Source organism: Bos mutus, chromosome 3 (genome assembly GCF_027580195.1).
Source record: "Bos mutus isolate GX-2022 chromosome 3, NWIPB_WYAK_1.1, whole genome shotgun sequence".
Taxonomy (NCBI): domain Eukaryota; kingdom Metazoa; phylum Chordata; class Mammalia; order Artiodactyla; family Bovidae; genus Bos; species Bos mutus.
Genome location: NC_091619.1, coordinates 30,680,548 through 30,704,042, shown reverse-complemented (window position 1 = coordinate 30,704,042; position 23,495 = coordinate 30,680,548). Strand labels below are relative to the sequence as shown.

Genomic DNA, 23,495 nt, shown 5'->3' with positions numbered 1-23,495 from the left:
AAAGATTTTGAATTTGGATTGAAAAGTTTCCTATCTTTATGTTGTTGAGAAAGTCATTTTTTTATTGCTCAAGATATGGTATATCTCATGGGCTTGGGAAATCCTGTTAGCATGCATAATAATGTGGTAACTTTGTCGATCCATTTTATTTTTTTAAATAAACATATGATCTGAAAACCAGTCTTTTTTTCTCAGTTTTATTCAGTGGAAAAACTAAGTTTTAATGTCGCTTTTTAAATTTTTAAGCAAAATTTATTTTTGTTTTTTAGTAAATAAGGAAATTAAGTCAGCTACATCGTCAACATGTGTCCTGTGACCTTTCTATTTTATATAAAACTGATTAACTTAAAACATGGGAGTGCTATGTTCATTTTCCCTCTTGGAAGGTTTTTTGTTGTTGTGATAGTTGTCACCCTTGAGATTATAAGTCATTTTTTCCCTTTTTAAAAAGAGAACCATAATCTTAAAAGTCCAGAGGAGTTTAGTAGGTGTTTGTTGTTGTTCCTCAGCTGCTAAGTCATGTCTGACTCTGTGACCCCATGGACTGCAGCACACCAGGCTTTCCTGTCCTTCACTGTCTCCTGAAGTTTGCTCAGACTCATGTCCATTGAGTTGGTGATACCATCCAACCATCTCACTCTCTGTCATCTTTTCCTCCTGCCTTCAGTCTTTCCCAGCATTAGGGTCTTTTCCAATGAGTCAGCTCTTTGCATCACATGGCCAAGCTATTAGAGCTTCAGCATCAGTCCTTCCAATGAAAATTCAGGTTTCCTTTAGGATTGACTGGTTAGTAGCTCTCAGAATCTCAAGCCCTTCCCCCAGATTTAAAATAAAAGAGGCTTGTGCCTCTCTTGGCAATTGTTGAATATTTGCACTCTCCTTTTCTGGCTACAAGTTTGAAACAAAAAAATAGGTGTCCTCAGTAACTATAAACCAGATCTGTTTCTATTGTGTATAGTTCTATTGCTTGAATGAAGAGGCAAACAGCAAACGTTTAAACTATTGACTAAAATGAGGTATCTTACTATTGATTCTTATTTATTTCCATTTATTTCCATTTCCATAATCATGGATACACAATAGCTGTGCTGCTTTGCCTGGCAGCCAGAACTCTTTCTTGCACTTCTAATGATTCCATCAATTCCATGTAATCTTGATTACCAGTGGTAGTGAAACCTTTCATTTCTTTGCTAGAATGTAGCAGGAAAGGGAAGTTTTCACTATCTTTGCTTGCTACCAACTTCTGTAGCATCTGGGGTAGAGAAGTTCATATAAGAAAATGTTAGGGTAGATCAGATGTCACAAGGTAGGACAAAGGTAAAAAGAAGGAAGGATAATTAAATTTGGCAGGGTTACATCATTGTCTTATGAGATAGACACAGCAGAGGTTAACTGCCTACAGTGGAAACTGAGGTTTGGAGAAGCTAAATGGCATACCAGTGTCACAACGGTTGTTCCTTTTCCAAATGGAGACTAGAATCCGTATCTTCTGAATCCTGGTCCAGCATTATCTTCTACACTATACTAGGTTTTAGTGAGCTGAAGCTACAAACGGAGGTGCTAGAATCTTTTTCAGCATAATGGAAATCTGGAAGACATCTAGGTATTTGGTGTGTGCTTCCTTCAACTCTAGATAACCATCAACATGAGATCAAGGTATGTTTGTAGTAAACCTCAGTTGGTGCTGATTCTTATGAGCATATTATATACCTGGTTAGATGTCAGAATCAGCTGAAGAAGTTTTAAAAATATAGGTTCCCAGGTCCTATCTTTAATGATGATTTTGTAGGTTAAAGATGGAGCCTCATATTTTCATAAGCTCCCCAGGATTCCAGTCCTGAGATACAACTAGGATTAGGAACCACTGGCATAAACTACCTAAAAAAGTACACTAATTCTTGAAAGCTGTGAATAGTAGCAGCCTAGTTTGGGGTGGCATGTGGACAGTAGAACGTGCCCCCTGCAGCAGGTCTCTGTGCCCCTGAAATGAAATTATATTGACTTTAACTTCAATTTGGTAACCCCAGTCTCCTATTCCATCCTGCAACAACATTTGTGTTCTCTGTACAGGATCCAGGGGCCTCTGAGGGCCACCCACACATACACACATTAAAAAGACGGAATTTTTGAAAAACAGGATGCTTCTAAAAGTTTCCCATCCCTTACAGTATTTAAACAGAAGCTGTCAATAGAGATACAGAGGGAAGAGGGACCAGGTGACTACTAAACTTTGGACTTTTAAGATGATGATTCTCGTTTCTTCCGAGAGAAAAAAATGTCAATGTGGAGATCCCTCTGCCCTTAGCCAAAGAGTTGAACTGGCTTCTCAAAATAATGAAGTTGGAAGTAGGATGTCTAAAATGGAACGTTCCAAACTGGAAGTGATGGCCAGACAGACCTATTGATGGAAACAATGTAGTGTTCTTCACTGACTTCTTCAGCTGAGATTCCTACTGTCAAGTCACTCTCAATTTCAAATATTTCATGAAAGGCTAGCAGCCTTTCGCCCCAGGATGCTGGAAAGCACACCTAACTTGAACCAAGAACCACTGCTGTATCCTCAGTACTGCTGCTGTTGTTACCAGTATCCCTCACCTCTTCTAGCAGAAGGCTCTCCTGGTGCCCATCATTCCCAGACACAGCACCAGAGTTCTGGGCACTGTTGCCAGTCCTCTGCATCTAGTCCAGTTTATTCTCACATCTCTTGCCTTGTTTTGCTGGTTATCTCTCCACAGTGGAAGCCAGAGATACACATGTAAAGAGCAAGATTTTTGTCTTTATTCTTATCCTCACATGTCCACAGACCTCTGTTTATATGTGAAGAAACAACATTTGGGCGACAACTTGTTTCTCTGTAGAGGATTTTGTAATAGTGCTTCTTGGGAGAGGGCAGTTCCAGAAACTTCTGGGGCTCTACACCACCTCTACTACTGTTTCTTGCCCTGTGTCACCTCTGCATAAAAGGCAGCTATGTGCCCAGCTCTGTGAGCACAGAGGTCCGAGCCTTCCAAAGTCTTGAGAAAGCTGATTTCAGAAATCCCAAACTCAAGACACCAACTTGAAGCAAGACCTGGTTACCAGGACTCTGAAGAAGGCTGTGGATTCTATTGACTGAGAGCTTCACATCATACCGTGCTGGCAGGGGTCAAAGTCCACTACTGGCCCATAGGTCTAGGCAGTCCCCTTCACCACAGCTCTTATTTCACAGTCTTTTCCTTTGGTTTCTTCTGTTTCTTCTGTTCCTCATATTCACGTATTTTCTTTTGGAAATAATCTGTGGTGTTAGAGATATAGGTATTAGAGGCAGCTAATCTGGCCAGGCAGACTAAGATGAGCTCAAGAACAAGGGTCAGAGATACTCTCAATGTCTGCTGCCCATGCTCGCCCACTATACCCACATTCCCGCCAGGATCCCCATGCCATCCTAGGCCTTTGTAGATCTAGGTATTCGATTAGGCTTCTAAGGGGTCCTAAAACAGAATAATTAGTAGGAATTAGCTCTAGACTAAAACAGAAAGCAAAGATCCTCCTACTGGCTGATGAACAGAGCAACGTCTACAAAACGTCAGCCTCAGAGGCATTTTCTTAGGCTTCAGGACCTTTCTTTCCAACCCCATTTGATAAAATCACAGCTATTTCTGTGAACCTCTCTTAGAAGTGCCCTTCCCTCCCCTCCTAGGACCACACCTGATTTGCAGGCAGTGACCCTCTGGGCTTGGGTTGATAGGGAGCTTTCACTGAATACCTGCAGGAGGGTTCTTGCTCTTTTCGGCTTCCTGGATGAAAAGGGAGAAGAGCTGTGTCTTCACAAATTTCTTCACAAACCGGCGGTTGGCCTTTGAGGTCAGAGCCTTATAGAAGGCCCGTTCTTGGAAGCGGCCTTGCCCATTCACCTCCCGCTTGATGTAGGAAGCATAGTGGCCCACAGTCTTGACAAAGAACTGCACAAAAGGCCTTGAAACATGCTCATTGATTTGTTCAGAAGCTGCAGGGGATATAAAGAGACCATCTCAGGGGTAGCAGAAGGATGAAAACTACCCACCCTTACCTCCAAGTGGCTTTCATTGCAGGCTGAAAACTCTTGGGCAAGGGGTGGGGTGAGGCAGGGTTCATAATTAATGGTTGATGAAAATGTAAGACTGGAGATGGGTTCACCATTGCTTAGGAAGAGTAAAATCTCATACTTGCCCTTTAGGATCAAGGCCTCTGGGACTAGCCCAGGACTGCGGAGTGAATTCCTTTTAGTTTTAGAAGGGAATTGTTGGGAATCATGCCCTTAAACTCTTTGGAGAAAGCCAGAATAAGAGGGACCTGGGACTTACTCTGTGACTCCTTGATGCCCTGACTAAGAGATTCTAAGATGTCATCCTGAAGCTTGGGTGGTAGGATGTCTTTTTCATCACCAACCTAGGGAGAGGACAGAGTCAGCTCAGAGGTCAAGCAGTCAGGGAGGAGGTGTGAAGTGTTGACAGAGAATGTGAGGCATGAATTCTACACCCCATTCCACCCCCAAATAATTGGCCACATACAAGAGAAACAACAGAAGCTTCAACTCTAAACACTAGGAAGTCTCTGTCCCTCTGGTACGCGGTCTATGTCCTTGCTCTAAAAGCACTAACGCTGACTGCCTTGTGAAGTCACACTCTCCTTGAGAGAGGTGAAGTCTTGTTAGCATACTTAAAGTTTGTTAAAGTAGTGGAACTTTGATGAGCCAAGAGCAAGTGAGTTGGTTGTGGGTCTGCAAGGGATCTGAACCCAGACACTTACTGACATTAAGAAGGTTCCTTCACAAAGATTCACCAACAGGACCTGAAATAAAAATGGGACAGCTTGGTTTCTTCCCCTTTCTCTGTTTCTGCCTGTTGCTGTACCTTTCAGCCCAAGTAACAACAAAATCAGCATCTTCAGTTCTCATTTCCTGTCTGCTACACTCCTTTCTCACCACCCACTCTTTCCTGAGAAAAGGGTATGAGGGTATAGGAAGCAGGAAATAGGGGAGAGAGCTAAGGAAGATGGGGTATACAATATGGGTAAATGAAGCCAGTCACTCTCTTAATAAAAAAGCATTGATCATAGTTATAACTTCTATGTATGAAGCATTAAATGGCATACACTGTGCTCTGCACATCTTATCTCATTTAATCTTCCCAGTGCTCCTGTAGAGGCAGATACTGTGCCTGTGCAGGTGAGGAAATACCCAAAGAAGTTAAACTGCCTGAGGTGATACTGCTATCAAAGAGTAGCGCCAGTTTCCAAGCCTGTGTTGTGCTGTCTTTGGTAGCGCATCATTCTTCCTACAGTTCTTCAGTTCCCGTCCCTCTGGTGAGCTTTAGGACAGGGATGGGCATCTTTTGATTTTTTTTTTTTAATGCTTACAACAACTTTATGTACAATTGCCTAGAATTCCATTTTTAAAACTCCCACAGGGCTTCCCTGGTGGCTCAGTGGTAAAGAATCTGCCTGCCAGCACAGGAGACATGGGTCCGATCCCTGATTCAGGGAAGGTCCCACATGCCACAGAGCAATTGAGCCCATGTGCCACAACTACTGAACCCAGGTGTTGTAACTACTGAAGCCTGCATGCCCTAGAGCCTGTGCTCTGCAACAACAGAAGCCGCCACCATGAGAAACCCATGCACCAGAACTATGGAGTAGCCCCCCACTCTCTGCAACCACAAGAGAAAAGCCCACACAGGAACGAAGACCCAGCACAGCCAAAAATATATAAGTAAAAATTATTAAAATTCCCACAAGAGCTTTGGACCTTCCAGCAGGGAAGAGCGAGAGGAGAAAATAAGCCTGGGGACAAAAGGAGGAGGGAAGGAGAGGCAGTAATCACATGTTGGTAGGGTGCAGGTAGGACAAGCACAGGGCTGGAACTTGGGGAACCTGAGTTCTAGTATCAGCTCCATCACTGCCTAAGGGGCCTTTAGTCTAGACTAGAGATGACCAATACGCACCCTGCCAGTTAGATTCCAACCTACAGACCTGTTTCTTTGAGACTCAGAGAATTTTCAAATCATTGAATTAGTTTCCAATATTTAAATTAAAATATTCCACACAGAATTTGGATCTAGGGCTTCTCTGGAAAAGTCAGGAGTTCTAACACTGATCCACATTCAGAGGGAACTGAGTTACAGCTGCCTCCTTTAGGCAAGGCAGGTGCTCAGCAGTTTATCATAATCCCCCAAAGCCTGTGTTGGCCATTTAAATGCCTGCTGGGTCCCTCTGGTGAGGGATCCCTCCATGCACCCTTCTCCCAAATAAAAAGAAGAGAGAAATAGGAATGTGTGCCAAAAGACAGAGCAGGCACTGTAATTATCCATCAACAGGGGAGAAAAGTTGAACTAGTTCAGGCGTGAAACCACTTGTATACATAGGCTGAGATGCCTTCATTTAGGGCAGGCTGTTCACTTTGTGGGCTGGGAGGTAAGAGCATGTGTAAAGAATTTCTTTCTAAAGTTGTTCCCGGAAATCTTTCCAGTACTTGAGTATATTACTGTCTGTCCAAGGAGCCCTTCCAAAGAGCTGACCTGGGAATCAAAGAATGCCCCATCTCTCTCCCTGACCCCTAGCCGTCTCCCATCCCTACCCCCTGCCCATTTCATCAGCTGGGGCTCTTGGACAGCACAAGCTGGAGTCTGACTAGCCTTGGGATGTCTTCCTGCCAGGCCACTGGGGGAGAAATCACAGCGTCCAAGAAGATGGCGCTGCAGCATCAGGAAGTTTCATAACTTCTGGGATTGGGACACTTATTGAGTCGTATTACTAAACATGGGGCTGACACTCTGTCCCAGTTAGTCACAAGGCAGAGGTTGGCTCAAAGGGCATGTGTGCTCAGCAGTTCTGAGGACGGCAGGGCGGGCTGGGGAGACAAGGAAGAGAAACAGCCTGCTTCTTCCCGGCAGCACTGCAGAAGAGGTGCTTTGCTTCTGTCTCTGCTAGATTCAGGCATTGCCTGTGCAGCCTCGATAAGTGGATTGAGCTCTCTGGACCTTGGTTATTTCTTATATAAATGGAGGAAGTCCTCCCACTAGGACTTGTCACATGCCTCCAGTAGCTTACTTCGAGGCTCTGCCTCTTCCCTTTCTGTCTACACAGAGGGAGTCGGTAGTTAGCCAGACCAACCTAAGTAGCTCTTTTGGCTTGAGATTATAGTAATGTTCTATCTCTTGAAAGTTTCATTGACAACTCAAGCAAAGCAGAAGTTGTTTTTCCACCACTGGAGGTAGGTTTATGTAATTAACACCCATTCTCACCACTGAGCTCTTTGGTGTATCTGGGGTACTGCCAAGACTCAAGAGGCTGACAAAATCAAAGGGGATTTGGACCAATATTTTCATTAACCAACTGAGCTCTAAGCTAATTGGAAGGATGACCCCTACTACAAAAAAATCTGCATTTTCAAAACTCATTGTTTCCAGGAAGACTGTTAGTTCACTTCCAAGCAATGTGAATAAATTCCAGTGGGGTGTGTGTTGTACAGACCAGCTGTGCTTGTCCATTCAGAAGAAAAATGAGACACCCAGGGCCTGCTCACTAGGACTAGCTAGCCTAGTACAGTTGGGCGAAGCCCAAATAAGCCATGTGCTGCCCCTTAAGTCCAAAGGGAAATCATTCAGAGAAGGGAGCAGGCACTTACTGAGTATCAGCTATATGTCAGGCACCAGGCTAGGTGCTTTATGCTGATTTTTTTCCCCTAGGATCTTTAGGGTCTAAGTGTTGCCATTCCATTTTTACAGATGAGGAAGCTGAGGCTTAAAGAGGTTAAGCAACTTGCCACAAAATCACACAGCTATTAGCAGCAGAGGTGGGATCTGGATCCAGGTCTGCCTGGCTCCAAATCAGGCCCCCTTCTTGCTGCATCGTACCTCTTCCATGGGGCTGTCCAAAACCTCCTGCCGGAAGCGCATTTGGACTCCAACCATGAAGGGAGTGGGGCAGCAGACAGTTCCCAGCAGGCTCTCGGGGACCACAGGTATGTAGGTGTGGGCCCAGCTGAAGGGGTAGAGCAGCGCGGCAGTAGCATGGATGCACTGAGACAGGGTGCTGGGGACAGGGCACAGAAAGTGAGAGTCAGAAGGGCCTGCCTAGGCCCCCACCCCCATGCCACCTCCCCACCGCCCGCCATTGACAGCAGCTGCTCATGCTGGCTGTGCCGGAACTATAGCAAGTCTGGGAGCCATGCCGGTCACAGAGCTTCTGGCTACCTGAAGCTGGGAGGGGAGGGGTAGAAACCAGAAGAGGCTGAGGCTCCTCTCGTCAAGTATGGGGCCTCTATGTGATTCTTTTCCACTGGGGGTGGGGTGGAGGGAGTGTCTTTAAAGAGAGGAGGAGGAAGAGGAAATGTCTTCCATCTATGAGGTAATTGATCATTGATGGAGTCCCTTCTTTATGCTCACTACTGTGCTAGGGATGTGGATACCAGGAAGCAAAAGACCAGCCCTGCTTTTAAGGCACACAGTGTAGTTAAGGAGACAAACATGTAGACACTGGAGTGCAGCAGAGAGGTCAAGTCTATTTCCTCCTTATCTCTCATCCCCAGGCTTCAACTCTCAGGGCTCCCTCTGACCACTCATGGTTATTTAAACTTTTCATCAGGTTGGTGCCTGAGCTTGCTTGGGAAATTCCTGGATTCCAGGAACCTCTGATCAGCAATTCCCACCCGGAAAGTACCCCCAAGAGGACTCCTCCACCCTTTCCAAGGAAGCATTCCCTGTGTAATTACTGCCTAAGTCACAACTCAGACCCAAGTCCCCTCATGCCCCCTCCCTTTAACCCCCTCAACACACACACCCTCCCTGTCTTCTCTATTCTCCACTAGCTTTAGTGGCTCTTCATTTCTCCAAACTGCCCCAAAGCCAAGGCCAACAAAAACACAGATGCGGAAACCTTGTTTCAATTCTTTGTATCAAGCTAGCACTTCCTGAGTTAGAAAGATGGAGTCTCTGAGAGTCTAGCCAAGGCTTAGGCTGACTGGAAGTCCCTTTCCTGGCTGAGTGGCAGAGATCTGAAATACTCAGTGTAGGAAGGAAGTGGGGAGTGGTGGGGTTTCCCTGAAGAAAGTTAACGCCTTAGAGGTGAGTCCTGCCAACCTTTGCCCGTGTCCAGGCCAGCTGACACCTGGAGTCCCCTTCACTTTCTAAACATTGATCCTAGGGGGCAAAAGCCAGAATTCCAGCTCTAGCCACAACAGAAACTTCTCAATTCCCTACAGCAGCAATCCCCAAACTTTTTGGTACCAGTAACCAGTTTTTTTCCCACAGACCAAGGGCTGGGGTTGCGGGGGAGGGGTGGGATGGTTTCAAGATGATTCAAGCACATTATATTTATCGTGCTAATGATAATCTGTATTTGCAGTAGGTCCCCAGCATTGGCATCACTGCCTCAGTTCCACCTCAGATCATCAGGCATTAAATTCTCATGAGGAGCATGCAACCTAGATCCCTCGCATGCACAGTTCACAGTAGGGTTTGTGCTCCTATGAGAATCTAATGCCACCGCTGCTCTGACAGGAGGCAGAGCTCAGGTGGTGATGGGGAGTGGCTGTAAATACAGATGAAGCTTTACTCCGCTGCTCACCTCCTGTTGCATGGTCCAGTTCCTACCAGGCCATGGACCGGTGCCTGGAGGTTGGGGATCCCTGCCCTACAGGGCCAAGAGAGGAAGAGCTATGTCTAAAGCAAGAGATTTGCACTGCTTCCCACAAAGATTAGCCCACAACTGGTGCCTTCTGGGGCTTCCCAGGTGGCGCTAGTGGTAAAGAACCCACCTGCCAATGAAGGAGACAAGAGATGTGGGTTCTATCCCTGGGTTGTGAAGATCCCCTCGGGGAGGGCCTGGCAACCCGCTCCAGTATTCTTGCCTGGAGAAGCCCATGGACAGACAAGCCTGGCAGGTTACAGCTCATAGGGTTGCAAAGAGTTGGACATGACTGAAGCAACTTTGGATTGCACACACGGTGCCTTTTTGGTTATCACTGATTTTTACAGAATTTTCAACCCACAGACCCCACTGCCTACCCAAACTTCCTTTCCTTTAAAACTCTTGACATTCACCTGACCATCTGGTCTAACATTTGGGTCCCTAAAGTCCTTTCCTTCTTCTTTCCTAAAAGATAAAACCAGGATTGTCAGCTCAACATAAGCAGTTTTCTCCATCCACAGACATAAATGAGCCAACCTTCTACTGTCTTAAAATTTTTCTCCTGTCTCCATCTGTCACGTATCTCCCCATGTCTTAACCAGACTTGAAGCCTCTAAGAGGCAGAGACCAAGATATGATAGTATTCTGCTTCAACTATACACTATACAGGGATATACTCAACTATGAAATTATTATTAAGAAAAACAACTGGCATTTACCAGTGGGCCTGGCAGGGTGCTAGGTACCTAAAGTGCATTATTTCATTTAATCCTTACTACACTCTTATGAGGTAGACACAGTTAATCTGTCCAATTACAGATAAGGAGATCACGACTTCAAAAAGTTAAGAAACTAAGGACTTCCCTGGTGGTTCAGTGGTTAAGACTCTGCACTTCCAATGCAAAGGGTACAGGTTCGATCCCTGGTCAGGGAACTAAAGATCCCACACGCCCATCCATCCATAAAATAAAAAAATAAAAGTTAAGAAACTAACCTAAGGAACACCATGTTGCTAAAGGTAGAAGAAAAGACCTTGAATTGTTCTGCTGATTTCTACACTTGTGCTTCCTTTCAATCAGGAGTAAGTCTATATCCGCTTTAGGTCTAGGACCATCTTTTGTTTATCTGTATCTCCCTCATGCTTGGCATCTGGTTAACAGTTGACACACATTAAGTGTTTGTTGAATGAGTAAATAAATGGACAAATGAGGTGTGTTTGCCACTAGGATAATGGGTTTGACCTCCATACCATTGTACATACACCTTCCTGCCCTGTCCTCCCTTAGCCTTTCAGGAGCAGAATCCTCTGCATCCACCCTAACTGGTTTTCTCCTAGGCTGTCACAAGAATGCTTCATGCCCTTCTCAGAGCTAAATCACAAACCTCCTTCAGGCTTAGGCAGCAATCAAGTTTGGAGGCAGGAACAGGGAATTACAACAGCTATTACAGCAGCTATTTTCTAGGCTTTAGTGCAGATCAAGACAGTGTGGAGGAAAGGTGAGCACACAGGTCCTACAGCCTGAGTTCCTTGGAGGACCGTCCTGTCTGTCCCCTGGAACCCAGGGATGCCGGTCAGTTCAGGCGAGCTGCTCAGTGACTGCACCAACCTGAGACCTTCTGCCAAGAAGATGATTCTTCTTTCCAGCACTGCAGAGGCAAAGATCTGAAGAATCTGCTCAAAACTGAGGCAACGCATGAGAGAACGAAAATCCACATGCTCTAGGTGGGAATCCAGGGGCCGAGTCAGGGAAATGAACTGTCGGGAAACCAGAGAGAGAGGGTGTTACCACACTGAAAAATCACACAAGCCCCAGAAAGCTGGGTCTCTACCCACCTCTACCCTATCCTCCCCAAAAGAGTATATCTGATCCTACCTCCCTGCTACTAAAAATCCACCCATGGTTTCCCTCTGCTCGGAGGGTGATGATGCTGTAAACCTCTGTGTGGCCCACAGCACCTGCCTCCCTCACCACCTCCACCACCTGGCTTCCCCACATCAGCTCCCTTCTGTTCCTTCAGCGTGCCTTCCTTCTTTTCTGCCCAAGGTACTTCCCTCCCCTAGGTTGCCTTTCATTAAAAAAAAAAATATTTATTTTGTTTTATTTATTTATTTGGCTGCACTGAGTTTAAGTTGCAGCATGTGGAATCTAGTTCCCCGACCAGGGAATGAACCTGGGCCCCCTGTATCAGGAGCATGGAGTTTTAGCTACTGGATCACCAGGGAAGTTCCTCATTCTTTTTTTTTTTTTTTTTTTTAAATTAGTTAACTAGTTTTTCATTGAAATGTAGTTGACTTACAGTATTTTCTCTCTTCATTCTTATCCTCCTTTATATCTCAGAAGCCTTCCTTGGCCACCTAATGCAACACACGTTTCTTATCATTTTCTCATGTAGCATCCTGTTTTCTTTTCCTTCCATAAATATAATTTTCAATGATATATTTATTTGTGTGTTTATTTAAGTCTGTCTTCCCCAGTAGACTTTTAGCTCCATGAGGTCAGGAACCACACTTGTTTTATTTGCCATTTTGTAGCCAGAAAACAGCTGGCTCAAAACTCAACAGTTTTTGAAAAACTGAGATCATGGCATCCGGTCCCATCATTTCATGGCACATAGAGGGGGAAAAAATGGAAACAGTGACAGACTTTATTTTCTTGGGCTTCAAAATTACTGTGGATAGTGACTGCATCCATGAAATGAAAAGATGCTTACTCCTTGAAAGAAAGCTATGACAAACCTAGACAGTGTATTAAAAAGCAGAGATATCACTTTGCTGACAAAAGTCTGTATAGTCAAAGCTAGTAGTCATGTATGGATGTGAAAGTTGGACCATAAAGAAGGCTGAGCACCAAACAATTGATGCTTTTGAACTGTGGTGTTGGAGAAGACTCTTGAGAGCCCCTTGGACTGCAAGGAGATCAAACCAGTCAATCCTAAAGGAAATCAATCCTGAATATCCATTGGAAGGACTGATGCTGAAGCTGAAACTCCAATACTTTGGCCACCTGATGGGAAGAGCTAACTCACTGGAAAAGAACCCAATGCTGGGAAAGATTGAGGGCAGGAGGAGAAGTGGGTGACAGAGGATGAGATGGTTGGATGGCATCACCAACTCAATGGACGCGACTTTGAGCAAACTCAGGGAGATAGTGAAGGACAGGGAAGTCTGGCATGCTGCAATCCATGGGCTCACAAAGAGCTGGACACAACTTAGTGATTCAACAACAACAACAAGCCGGAAAATAGTACAACTTGGGGCCTAGCAAGGCTTCCACACTTTTTTTTTTTTTTTGAGTAAGTGAAGATGCCTAACCCCTCCCGTTATTTTGATATGGGAAAGCCAAAGTTCAGAGGGACACACAGAATATCCGGAATACCAGGGGTCAAGACTGGGATTCTTAAAACAATGTTCTACTTGCTGCTTTGTCTGTTTAGTGTCTTAAAGAAATAGCATCCCCAGTATCAAATGGGTGGGGACTCAGGGGTGGGGATGGGTGATAAGAAAAAGACAGGTGGAAGCCATAGGCAGGGATAAAGGACAGACACAGGGAGATAAGGGAGGTAATGGTGAAGAGCAGCAGTTTGGGAACTGGAGGCAAAGGCCATTCTAGTACTGGGAGCCTCCATTTACCATAGTTTATTATAAAAAAAAAAAAAAAGATCTTGGTTACTTGAACAGTAACTAGGTCTTTGTGAGTATCAGGTTGAGGAAATCAGAGAACTGGGGTTTAAGTTCTGCCAATAATTTTAGCCAAGTGCCAGTCCCTGCCTAGCTCAGTTTCTTAGAATGTTAACCTGGTAAATGGGCACACTGTGATGGGAGGTGCTGCTGGAACCTGCCCCCTCCACCCAGGGAGGGTCTCCCCCATTTTGCTCACCCACCTCAGTGCCTGAGTCAGGAATGAAGCTCTTGAGGGTGACAGTCTTCCCAGGAGCGGGGAAAGCTGCCTCTCGGAGGCCTTGCATGAATGGGTAGATGATGGCCATGGAGATTTGATGCCTCTTTTCCACTTCATCCAGGATCTGTATGGAAAAGAACCACAGGAGACATAACTCGAGGGATGCTCCTGGGCTGCCAGCCAAGATCGCATGTGTAAGGTTGCTCCGGCCAATCCTTAACTGGGTTCTTTCCTCTTGGCAGAAACCAGTCTGCTGTTTATCTCCTGCTCAAGACCTGATGTTTTTCCTAGCCTTCTTCTTTTCATCCTCTCTCTGCCACTTCATGTTCCTCCCTTCTCCTAATGTCAACCTGAACTGCCTTCTCCAGGAAGTCATCCTAGAGTAAACTCCTCATTCATGATGGTACCATGTTCATTTGTGCTAGCTGAGGCCTAGAAGCTGGGCCTTTTGGGTGCCACTCTGACCTCCAACTTCTACTGGAGACACCCCAGGGCCAGGGACGGCCTCCATCTGCAGAACCCTACACAGATGAACCATCCACCCAAGCAAAGGCTGATGGAGTTTATTGCCTTCATCCCCCAAGGGGTCTGTCTGGGGCAGAGCCCTTTCTTGGCTACTAAGACATGCCCCATGGGCTTCCCTGGTTGCTCAATTGTAAAGAATCCACCTGCCAATGCAGAAGATTCGATTTCGATCTCTGGGTTGGGAAGATCCCCTGAAGAAGGAATGACAACCCACTCAGTATTCTTGCCTAGAAAATCCCATGGATAGAGGAGGGCTACAGTCCACAGGGTTACAAGAAAGTCGGACACAACTTAGCGACTAAAACAACAACAGAGAAGAAGAAAAAGACATGCCCCACCCATCCTGAAGGACTCCTTTCTAACCCCGGCTCAGGTGTCCTGGCACAAGAAGACCTCAACTTCCCCTCTATTCTGGAAGGAATCAGAGGGAGTCCCTCAAGCCCCGTTGTATAATTGTCTTTATATTTGTTTAGCATTCTGTCTTCTCCATATATCATGTCATCTGCACCTCACATCAACCCATGAGACAGGAAGATGAGGCATCATTACCTGCATTTGACAGATGAGGAAGCTGAAACTCCCAATTTCTAACCTGTAGCTCTTCTCATGTCCTACTTCAGCTGCTTTCTTACCTTGCCTAGACTCAGGGGCAGTGAACTCTCTGCAGGGGAGACAGTCTACTAGGTTCAGTTCCTACTTTTCTCTAAAGCCAGGTGAAGCCCACGCCCCTCTCTGCCTGAGTGTCTCCAGAGTGCCTCGCCTGACCCCGAATGTCGGGGAGGAGCGCCAGGAGTTCAGGCAGGGCAGGCAGCCAGGCCAGAGCTGGAGGCCAAACAGGCCTGACAGGACTGGAGGAATCCTGTTCCACCCCTACCTTGGAGAACAAGCCGAAGCAGCCGATGCAGCTGATGATGCAGTACACCCTGGGGAGGCGAGGACCATGGCCGTCGGGCTGGGGAGGGACAGACAGGCTCCTTCAGTGTCGCAGCCTCTCCAAGGCCTCTGCCCAACTGGGGTTGGTGGGGCACAGGGCTGGGGGCTGGGCTGGGGGAATCCCACTCCTGGGACAGGCAGCTGGGAAGGCCAGAGCAGTCACAGAAACCAAAAGACCATGGCCTTGAGGGGGCTGGTTGGCTTACGGGCAAGCACTGCCTCTGTTAGCACCAACACCCTCAAGGGGTTGACAAGGAGGGAGCAAGTGTGTTGTAGAGACATGAAACAGCTAGGAACAGTGTGCTATAAAAGTGACTTGGGGAGACCCAAGGATTGAACCTCATGGTCCCAATCCCAAGCTAGGCTCTGGGAGGGCCCAGGGGCCAAGGAAACAAGGCCTAGATAGAGATGGTGGAGAGCAGATTAGAATGAAGCATCCCACAGAAGGGAATGGTTGAAAGCTGGGCAGAGTAAAGACCCAACCCCAGCAGCAAAGGTGCCCTGTAGGTGAGGAGGGGTGTGTGTCTCCGTTCTTGTGAGGTTGCACAGGGCACTAATATGGCAGCAGGTGCTGGGCTGTGCTCTTTCTTTACAACCACCTCTGCCAAGGAGCCTTGGCTTTTGCTACTGAGGCTGGAGCAACCCCAGCTGTGGGGGAGAATAGGATGCAGAGAGGAGGGGGCAGTTCTGAGCTGCACAGACCAAGAGGCGCCTGCAATATCCAATCTTCCTGCTCCCGTCCACATTGGTCAGAACGAACGAGAAGGTCTCCCTGAGGAAGAGCAAACAAGGACCCGGTTTGTACTAGGTTCTAAAGCAGGAAGGCAGTCGGCATCAGGGGGGCTGAGCGGGGAGAGGAGGGCCAAGGGAGCTGCTGAGGGATCCCGAAAGTAATCATAACACCAGTCAGTTTATGTAAAGTGCTTACTGGTGTCAAGCTCTAAATGCATCATCTCATTTAATTCTCAAAACAACTCTTTGAGGAAGGTTCAATTACTAAGCCTCCTTCAAAGATGAAGAAACTGAAACTCTAAGGGAGTATTTCTTATCCAAGGTCACTCAACTCAAGGTGGTAAAGCCAAAATTTGAGCTCAGGCAGTCACATTCCAGGACTCAAGGCGTAAAGGGCTTTGCCATGTAAGGATCTCATTAGTGGCCAAAGGACTTCTTTAGTGTCTGTCTTCTGCCAGAGGCAGTCAAAGCACAGTGACAATGTTTCTAGGACAGGAAGGAGAACCTCACCCTCTCTGGATAGAAGGGACTGGTTAATCTGTTTAGTTAACATCTCTTGCCTCGAGAGACCCCAGGCAAGATATTAAAAAACAAATCAACTCCAGTCCCTCCCCAACAGGAAGGAAGCTGGTGAGAAATCCAGATGAAGGGGGCACAGGAATTTCGTGGTTCACACCGTTCCCTTCTCCAATCTCAGCCCCCTGTCCCAGAGCCAAGCCATTACCTGGGACACTCAGTGAGTGGGGCCCGCTCGTTCCCATCTGGGAAGCAAAACAAGGGGATGGCTCCGAGCAGCCGCTCCTCCTCCTCTTGTTGACCCCGAAGCAAGTTCTCTCGCTACAAAGAATAGGAAAAGAGACAGGTGGGTGTGGAGGTAGGAGCAGGTGGAGAGGGCTTAGGGTCTGGCGAGCTTCTTTGGAGGCTCCTAAGCAGTCTGAGAAGCTTTTCCACTGGTGTGGGACTTAAAGCTTGCCTCTGTGCCCATCACTGCACACAGACTGCATTCTGGGTCAGGCTGGAACAATCCCACAGCTGGAACAGCCACTCCTAGGCCAAGTACATGAACCTGTGTTGGACTTCAGTATCCTTAATGGTGTTCATGGTCAGGAAGGGGGCAGGACCACGCTGAATACAGAAAGGCGCAGAGACCACCCAGCTTCCTGGAAGGACCACATCAGAGAGATACCACATCTGAGAAGAGAAGCGGCCAGCTCAGTCGCCTCACCACCAGCTCAGTTGCCTCACCGTCAGAGTTAATGAGAAGGGTGCCCTGACCCCACCCCTTCACCCGCCGCAGGACCAGACAAGAAGGAGCCTGATGCTTGGGCTGGGGCCTGCCTGCCCTTCCCTTCCCCTCCCACTCACCCCAGGGAGGGGATTCCTGCAAGGACCTCTGGCAGAAGGTAAGCTTCTCAACAGGGTGGCTGAGGATGGAATTGGGAAGTACTAGAAGGTCCCCCCAAAGGCAGAAGAGCTAACCTAGTTTCTTGGCTAGGGAACCTAGGTCTGTTCACCATAAAGAGGCCAGACCTAGATTCTGTGGATGATAATGGAAAACAGGGCTGGGTCTGAAGGAAATGGGAGCAGTGAGTTCAGGGCAGCTCCAGTGAAGCCCGGGCAGGGTGGGTAGGGGAAGGAGAGGGCACACCCCTCCCCATTGCCCCTCAAACATCTGAACCCTTGGCCCCCATTGCCCCTTCCTTCAGTCCTTACCTTGGGAAACTGGTAGATGATCCTGGGCTCATAATCTTCCCCTGAGTGCTTTCTTTTGAGAGAAACCACGAGGAGGTATTCAAAGAAGTGCTGCCCTCCAGCTAAGTTGGGTAGACAGTGCTCCAGGGCTCTTTCTGGTTCCTTCACTACTTCTCCCAGATTCTCCTGGGGAGGTCCTGAAATCAAGACAGCAGGGCCCATGGGTATCTCACTGATCTGGGGTCCTAGTGGAGGCTGTGGGGTTCTGGCAACTTCCGCACCTCCAGGCAGCCATGCTCACGCCGAGGTCCCCGGAGCCGGCCCAGCACCTCACATCCCAGCATGGGCTCAGAGCCAAATGGGCAGTTTCTGTGCCTGCCTGCAACATGTGGAATCACCAGGAGTCAAAAGAAGGAAAGAAACCACTGATTCAGAAGCCAAGGAAATGTACCGGGGAGGCTACCTGGGAGGCCTGCAGCCCCAGGGTAGTAGAGATTCTGCCTACCTGAAGCAATACACACCCCAAGTCAACCTGGACTCAGGCAATCAGAACAGGCCAAGGGCCACGTGGCTGTGACCACACCAACCCCCACAGAGGGCATGACCGGCTCTAAAAACCAACAGGGGAAACCTCCCGGCTCGGTCACATGGGAGAACCGAGTGGAGGATGAGATATAAAAGGAAGAAGAAAAAGCAGTATTTCAAGGGGAAGAAATAACCCCAACGAAGAGGGCCATCCTGGAAAAAAAGGAAGTAGGTAATCTAGTCCAGACCTGCTCGGTGTAGAGGCAGTCGTTTGCGGAAGCGACTGAGGATCCCGCCTCCTGCTTGTCTTTCCATCTTCTTGGGCCTGTCAGGCATGAAGTGCCCCCTTTCCTCCAATACAGACAGGCTAGAGAAAGCCTGAGAAACCCCCTGCCGTTTCAGTCTCCAGCAACGACTCTATGCAGCCAAGCCACGCGCTGTCTTCCAAATAGAGGAGCGCTGTTTCCATCCTGTGCACCCAACGGTTGAGCAAGAAGACTGCGGCGGGACCCAGGAAGGCAGCAGAACGCCTGCACCGACAGAGGCAGCATCCTGGCACTGCAGCTCAGACCTCAGCTCCTCCCAAGAGCCCCAGGGTGTGGTGAGAGAAAAGGTCATAGGCAAACACCCCCAGAGCCCAGCTGCTTCTGGGCTAAGGGCTTTTAATTCTGGGCTGAAGGTTGTGCAATGTATTTATGTACAACCTCTGGACAAGGAAGAATGCCTGATAACATCAGACTGTGAGCACCGGACCTCACCAGCCCCAGGACCAGGATCATAAATCTCCACAACTGATCATTCACTTCTTAACCTCTGCACTGCCCCCTGCTGCACTCTGGGATGTCTAGGACTTCAAGACTGCAAGCAAGAGCATGGACCAAAGACTCCTCGCAGCAAGGTTGCCACGGCCTCCCCTGATTAACATCAATAGACTTGACCTCATCCATTATCTAGGTGGAGAAATTGTTCAAGCAAGAGCAATTCCTAGATATTAGCACAAACCTAAGAGTCTCCTCTCCTGGTGGGGAGATAGAGAACAAAGTCCATCTCTGGGCTGGAGAATTCCTGATATCTCAACAGGATCTTCCATGGTGCATCTCTTACCCACTATGTCCTAAGGCAGACTTGTCTCACTGGAACCTGTGCCAGGGATCCAGCAGAGAACTCCTCCCCCAGATAGAAAGCACTGACTTAGGACATTCTCCCTGGCCTACAGTCTCCCTGAACAGTCCCCTGGAGGGGACTGGTTGCATCAGCAGCCTAAGGGGCATTCAGTGGAATAGAGAGTGTCTACCCCACCCCTACTCCTGCTCAGTCTTTTTTCCCAGATGGTCCAGGTCAACAGTTCTACACAAGCTAAAAGCGGAACAGCTGGCCCCTGGAGCTCCTGTGAGCTGTGTCTGGAGGTTGGGGAAGAGAGACAGAATAGCAATCCATCACCTGGGATTCTCACATAAACCCTTGAGTGTGTAAATGTACATGGTAAGAGAGAAGGACTTTTGCCAAGATGCTGTACCTAAGAGGAGCCTGGCAGCAAAAGGGTTTGATGCCAGTGTCTGCCACTCCTGCAAAGAATCAATAGCCTTCTGGGAGAAAAGTGAGGTGCTGAAATAAGGGAGACAGCTGCTTGCTCTTAATAGCTTCAGACCTGACTTCTGTGGACTAGTAAAATCCGGTGTTCAGTGGCCCAGCCACGACTCCAGGGGAGAACGACAGTCACAGTAAATAAGAATGTTACAGTCTCTGCAATGGTGAGAACAGTGACCCAGAACACTCAGATCTGTCACCACACATTACTTGCAGTCTGTACAGACAGGCTGCACAATACTCACCACCAATCTGAGGAACAGGCATCTCCTGATCAGAGGGGGAAACTGAGGCACAGGGTAATTCAGGGACTACTTGGGGAATACAACAGAATCTCTTGGGGGTGGGACTTATGAGAGTTTCATGTTCGTACTCCTATCTTCTGGATGCAGTACACACCAAACATCTCACAGATGTGGGATGCCTCTTGTTTGCAAAAGACCTTGGGAAGCAAAATCTTTTCACTGATCATTCTGGAACCTAAGGAAATTATTTCTTTCCCTAAATCGTTTGGGTTGCATATTCAGCCCATTTCTTCCTGCTTTATCGGAAAAGCCAAGAGAACAGCAAAACTCACAAACTCAAACAGAAGGACTCTTGGGCTGCAGACCAAGAAATCCAGCAAAAAAAAAAAAAAAGATTGCTTCCTTCTCCCTTTCAAAGGGAGTTAACAACAGAAGAGAAAAGGTCCATCAAACACAGGTTTATAATGGGTCATCTCATTTAAGGGCTTCTCACTAAACAACAAAATCTCGTTTAATCCCCAGAGCCCTGGAAAGGAATTATTATCCTGAATTTTAAGTACAGGAGGGAACCACCCTTTCTAGAGAAGTCAGAAGTCTGGTTACACTTGTTCCTCCACCAGGAAGCCCCTCCCACAGCCCTCTGAGGAAAAGTCCCAGAACCAGCTGGAATATAGGTGAGGAGACTTTCTGGGACTTTGGTCTTGAAAGCTTCCTCTTCTAGCTCAGCCGCTCTCAATCCAGGAGCACTGCCACTCCTCCCTAGAGGATGATTTATACTTGCTCCTGTGTGCGCGCACACATGCACACACACACACACACACACACACATATGCACATCCTCCTAACCACACAGTTGCCTTGGAACCAAAAGGGCAAAAGAGGGAGGGGAAACTCCAGGGAAGGTGGAGAATAGTACAGAAGATGAAAAGAGCACACTCTTCTGCAGGCTGCATGCCAGACCTCAGGACAGGTAATACTGGCTGTGCATCTTACAGTTCCTCACTGTCCAGGAAGCTCCTCCAGTCACAATTATCAGCCTTGTTCTGGTAACAACTGGAATGTTTCCTCTGGGTTGCAGAAGCAGCCATTCACACAGGTCTCTCTCAACCCTTCCATTCACACAGGCTTCTGAGGATTGAGAGAAACAAAGGAGACGCCAAGACAGTGTTCTGCAGAGAAGAGAGGCCACCAGCCCCACCCTGCCTCTGCACCTGCCACCACTCACACCCAGGGCTCTGTCCCCACCTATAGTCTCTGACCTCTCTGCCTCAGCACAGGTAGAATGACCAGATAGATAATGAAAACCTGTGTTCAGTGAGAACAGCCAGGGCTGGGGGTGGGGGGCAGGGGTAATGGCAGAAGGAGCACTGATTTCCCCCTCCAGGGCTTGGAATAGAAGGAGGTCTCACTCACTGTTTTCACTGCAAATGTTAGAAGGGGTAGGCTGTCTGGGAATGACCCCTACTTTTCCATTGGTTCCCTGCTTCTCAAAAGGTGGGACCTCTGGACAGAGTAAAATTGTGGCTGCTGAGCCATAGGACTGGCTAGTGGTAGCAGCAAAAAAAAGTTTGCTGAATAAAAAAAAAAAAAAAGAAGAAAGAAAATGATTTCTGAATTCTCTTCCTTCCAAAACCCAGTGCTCCAGCTGAGTAGAAAGGAAACGAATATTGACTTCTAATTTAATTCCTACAACCCTGGACGGGAGGAATCCTTTTCGCTTCTCTAAATGAGGGATCGGGGATAAGGGAGGTTTGACTTGTCAGGTTCCCAGGCTCTATGGAAGCATCTGAGCAGGCTCTACCCCGGCTCTGCTAGAGGTCACATTCTCCAGGTCTCCTCTTCGCCCTTGGGTGCGGGTTGGGGGGCGGGGCGGGGGTGACGTAGCCGGGAAGAGAGGTTTTGTAGCCGGCGGCTCTGCACGGGGCAGAATCGAGGGCTCCCACGAGGGGACTCTAGGGTTGGGGAGGGGCGGGGCAGGGCGGTGGGCGGCCCGGGGCAGAGGCAGGGTCTCCCGTGAGGGCGCCGCGGCCCCGGCGCTGCAGGCACCCTGCGGTTGCCCCACCAGCTTCCTGGCTGGAAGGACACGTGGCCCCGGGGCCCCACAGCGGTTTCCTCTGGCTGACAGCCTCCGCTTCACCCTCGCTGGCGTGGCTTCTCCTCTGACCTCCTACCCCTTCCTTCCCCATCCGCCCGTTTCCACCTCTACCTGCGCCCTTTCTCTCTAGCTCGCCTGACCCCTGTCCAAGCCCCCGGAATGCCCCCCAGACCGCTCCCCTATCGATCGCGACCCTCTGCAACCCCTGCCCTGGCCCCCCGCCCCCGTCGCCTCCCGTCCTGGTCCGCGGTCCCCCGGCCGTCCCCGCGCCCTCGCCCGGACGCGCCCCGGCCCGGCACTAACCCCAGCGGCCGCGCTTCAGCCTCAGGCTGGCTCGGAGGCGGCGGCCGAGCCCATCCATGGCCCCTCGGGTGCCGGGCGCCCGCTCCCAGGTCCGTGGCGGCCCCGCCCCCCAACGCGCGACCTCCGCCGGCGCGACACTTTCACTTTCCCGCGGGGTGGGGGAGGCCGAGGGAACCCGCCCGGGGCGGGGCGGCGCACCTTCCGGACTCCGGCCCAACCCCCGGCGCACCTGGGCGGGCCCGCTCTTCCCTGGGCCCCAGGCGGGGCGGCGTGCGGTGACAGAGGGTACCCGACGCGCGTCCCGGAGGGGCGGCACCACCTCGCTCCCACCCTTCGTGCGGCGCCCCGGAAAGTTTGACTTTCCCAGCCCCGCGTCTCCACGAAGTCTCCCTCTACCTCCGCGGCAAGCGCGGGGAGTGCCCGCTCAGTGAGCGTCGGTGCACCTTCCAGGTAGCTCGGGCACGTAAATCCAGACGGAGTTTTCAGCGACTGCACACCTCTCCAACCCTTTCACCTCTACCGCCTGCAAGGCCTTTAGCCTCTGTCCAATTCCAGATCTCTCGCTGTGTTTGTCCTCCGCGGGGCGCGTATCCCTCCCTGCGTTGCTCTTTTCCGTATTCCACTTATCCAATTAAAGGACCGGAGCCCTGTGGGCTCCTGAGGAGGGACTGGAGAAGCGGCTTAGGGTCTGGACCCTGCCCTCCATCCCGCCTGTTCTTGGGCAGTTCAGTCAAAAGAGGGCAATCCCCACCCTGCCACGGCAGAGACGTGAAAGTCAAGAATAGAAAGCTTTTTGTAAACTGTTCTGTGATGTAAATGTAAGGGATGGTGATAATAAAATGATGCTAGTGATAATGACAGCTGCAGCTAGCCACACTCCCCTTCTAATCCCACATCCGAATACAGACTTTCAGCTCCTCCTCTGTGCCGCTCATCTTTATTAGCTTCCATACACACCTAGAAAAGTGTGTAGAAAATCCCATGATGCTGAGAAAGATGGAAGGCAGGAGGAGAAGGGGACGACAGAGGACGAGATGGTTGGATAGTATCCCAGACTCAATGGACATGAGTTTGAGCAAGCTCCAGGAGATGGTGAAGGACAAGGAAGCCTCGCATGCTGCGGTCCATGGGGTCACAAGGAGTTGGACACAACTGAGTGACTGAGCAACAACATGCTGCTGCTGCTGCTAAGTCGCTTCAGTCGTGTCCGACTCTGTGCGACCCCAGAGATGGCAGCCCACCAGGCTCCCCTGTCCCTGGGATTCTCCAGGCAAGAACACTGGAGTGGGTTGCCATTTCCTTCTCCAATGCATG

The 23,495-nt window shown here is 48.9% G+C and overlaps 1 protein-coding gene, 1 long non-coding RNA gene and 1 other non-coding gene across 4 annotated transcripts; 2 read left to right on the top strand and 1 right to left on the bottom strand.

Annotated features, from left to right (window-relative positions):
* Positions 1–240: 240 nt before the first annotated feature.
* On the bottom strand, positions 241–22,350 carry DENND2D (DENN domain containing 2D). 2 transcript variants are annotated; one of them, XM_070367513.1, is made up of 12 exons: positions 22,182–22,350; positions 17,448–17,623; positions 16,459–16,571; positions 15,705–15,774; positions 14,944–15,021; positions 13,528–13,668; positions 11,253–11,401; positions 7,872–8,049; positions 4,768–4,809; positions 4,323–4,407; positions 3,746–3,985; positions 241–3,274 (listed from the first exon to the last, which is right to left on the bottom strand). In XM_070367513.1, the coding sequence occupies exons 1-12, from the start codon at positions 22,237–22,239 to the stop codon at positions 3,198–3,200; spliced, it is 1,407 nt and encodes a 468-aa protein (XP_070223614.1). In that variant the 5' UTR covers positions 22,240–22,350; the 3' UTR covers positions 241–3,197. The 2 variants fall into 2 exon arrangements, with proteins under 2 accessions (XP_070223614.1, XP_005908622.1); XM_005908560.3 differs by lacking the exon at positions 22,182–22,350 and adding an exon at positions 18,200–19,135.
* On the top strand, positions 10,507–10,579 carry TRNAG-UCC (transfer RNA glycine (anticodon UCC)). The gene has a single exon. It is a non-coding gene; the product is annotated as a tRNA-Gly (tRNA).
* Positions 17,034–21,975, top strand: LOC138987217 (uncharacterized). Its single transcript, XR_011463643.1, has 3 exons — positions 17,034–17,137; positions 20,306–20,457; positions 20,908–21,975. It is a non-coding gene; the product is annotated as an uncharacterized lncRNA (long non-coding RNA).
* Positions 22,351–23,495: the final 1,145 nt, after the last annotated feature.

Bases quoted from the DNA above. Each gene is read 5' to 3' on its own strand.
- DENND2D (XM_005908560.3), bottom strand. From the start codon at position 18,287: ATGCCTGACAGGCCCAAGAAGATGGAAAGACAAGCAGGAGGCGGGATC. The intron at 15,775-16,458 runs GTAATGGCTTGG...GCTCTTCCTCAG, and splicing joins CCACTCACTGAGTGTCCCAG to GGAGACCTTCTCGTTCGTTC. The intron at 3,275-3,745 runs GTATTCAGTGAA...CTAACACCACAG, and splicing joins GAGCAAGAACCCTCCTGCAG to ATTATTTCCAAAAGAAAATA.